At 34.7% G+C, this 1,923-nt stretch overlaps 1 protein-coding gene across 1 annotated transcript in view; it reads right to left on the bottom strand.

The window, feature by feature from the left end:
- Positions 1-945: 945 nt before the first annotated feature.
- CBG16019 overlaps positions 946-1,923 on the bottom strand; it is a gene marked incomplete at both ends in the record, with an annotated part of 1,901 nt that continues 923 nt past the window's right edge. The window contains one exon of the mRNA XM_045243106.1: positions 946-1,041. Coding sequence (XP_045095937.1) covers positions 946-1,041 — 96 coding nt within the window. The remainder of the gene's footprint in view (positions 1,042-1,923) is intronic.

Below are 1,923 nucleotides of genomic sequence, written 5' to 3'. Positions count from 1 at the left end.
GCTATGACATCATTCTTATTCGAGCTCGGTACCCGGATCCAGGGATCTAGGGAACGAGGGATCCAGGGATCCAGGGATCCAGGGATCTAGGGAACGAGGGATCCAGGGATCCAGGGATCTAGGGATCCTAAATTTTTAACTTCTGAATTTTTGAATTTTCAGACACCTACGTAAAAATGTGGATGGTCCAGCAAGGAAACAAACTGGAAAAGCGCAAGACCTCCGTCAAACCACACACCCCATCTCCAATTTTCAACGAATCCTTTGCCTTCTCGGTCCCAGTGAAAAATGTGCTCTTGGCTGAAGTGAATCTGGTTTTAACTGCCATGGAATACGATGTAATTGGCTCAAATGAGGAGATTGGACACGTCATTGTCGGTGGCCTAGGATCCGAACACGGCCAGAGACACTGGAGTGAATGTATTAATCATCCGGAGCAGCCAGTGGCAATGTGGCACAAATTGTGCCCAAAATGGTAGAGAATTGGGAATTGGATCCCAAAAAAACTAATTCCAAAAAAATGTTTTTTTTTGATTTGAAAAAAATGTAAAAAATTTTTAAAAATGTATTTTTTTTTTGAAATTTTTTTTCTGAAAAATTAACTTTTTTGTTTCAAAACCTTCCAGCATTTCATCCCAAAATGTCTGAAAAATCAATAAACCATCTGAATTCTGTTTTCCGTTCCCTTCTGTTCCCTCATACTGTAATTCCAATTGTTCTTTTTTCTCTCCCATTCAAGTATTTCTCTCCCGATATGAATTTTTTGATTCATTTTACGAAAATCTCAAATTTCGGTTTTTTGAATTTTCGAAATTTTTCAATTTCCTTCTATCCATCCACTCCCACACACACCAATTCAAACATCCATTCATTCATTCATTCTTTTTGAAAATAAATTGCTTTTTTGTTGATTTTTTTTTAATCCGGACATTTATACAGAAAAAATCAGAAATTCAGACATTTTTCTTTCTCTGGTCTTTTAGTATTTGAAGGAACAGTTGGAGAAGATGCGTCAGGAGATGTTTGGTCTTCGCCTTGCGACTCACAGTCGATGTGTCGAGTAGACTCTCTCAAATCAATCACTTCTAACCTTTTTCATAATCCAAGATGCAATTCTTTTTGACTTCTCTGCTCTTCCTGTTCTTGGCTCCAAAAATCGATATATAACACTTCAAATTATGAGGTGTAATTATGAGGTAATTATACATTGAAGGTGTAGAGGGCAGAAGTTCAAATTTTTGAGTTCAAAAATTTGATTTGATAAATTGAAAATCAAATTTCGAAAATAATTGTGAACTCAAAAATTCAGAAATGCCCAAAAATCAGAAATAAAAGGTTTTGCGAAAAAATCTGAATTTCAATATTTCGAAAAATCGAAAACATTTGAATTTGAAAATTTTTTTTCATTTTTCATAAAAAATTTTTTTCAGGCCAGAAGACAAAAAGAAGAAGAAAAGATCAACTATAACGACATCAACAGGATACAGTAATCGTATCTACACACCAGGGGACACTTTTTTTGAAGGCAAAAAATCTAGGGCGTTTTTACGGAATCTGAGGCAAAAAATCAATGAATTCGAAATTTTAGATAAAGTTCAACTTGGATATACCCCACAGGATGGCCAGTGAGAAATTTGTGGCCAACGATGGATTGTGCTCCAAAACTCCTCAGCTACCGTAAAACCTCTAATAGAACGATTCATTTCCAAAAACAACTATTTTCGCTGCAAAAATAGAAATAAAGAGCAAAAAATAGGTTTAAATCATTATGAGTCATTATTGTCATTTTAATGGGTTACTGTAGATTTCAAAGCTTTTCCGTTGTTTCTAATCTTGACATTTTTCAATACAAAATTTTCATCGGCTTTAATTTTTTGAATTTCCCGCCAAATTCTGTTCCAAAATCAATTTTTCCATTATTGC

The sequence above is a fragment of the Caenorhabditis briggsae genome (assembly GCF_000004555.2).
Source record: "Caenorhabditis briggsae complete genome, chrII, whole genome shotgun sequence".
In the NCBI taxonomy this organism is placed as follows: Eukaryota; Metazoa; Nematoda; class Chromadorea; order Rhabditida; family Rhabditidae; genus Caenorhabditis; species Caenorhabditis briggsae.
This window is presented reverse-complemented; position numbering and strand designations above follow the sequence as displayed.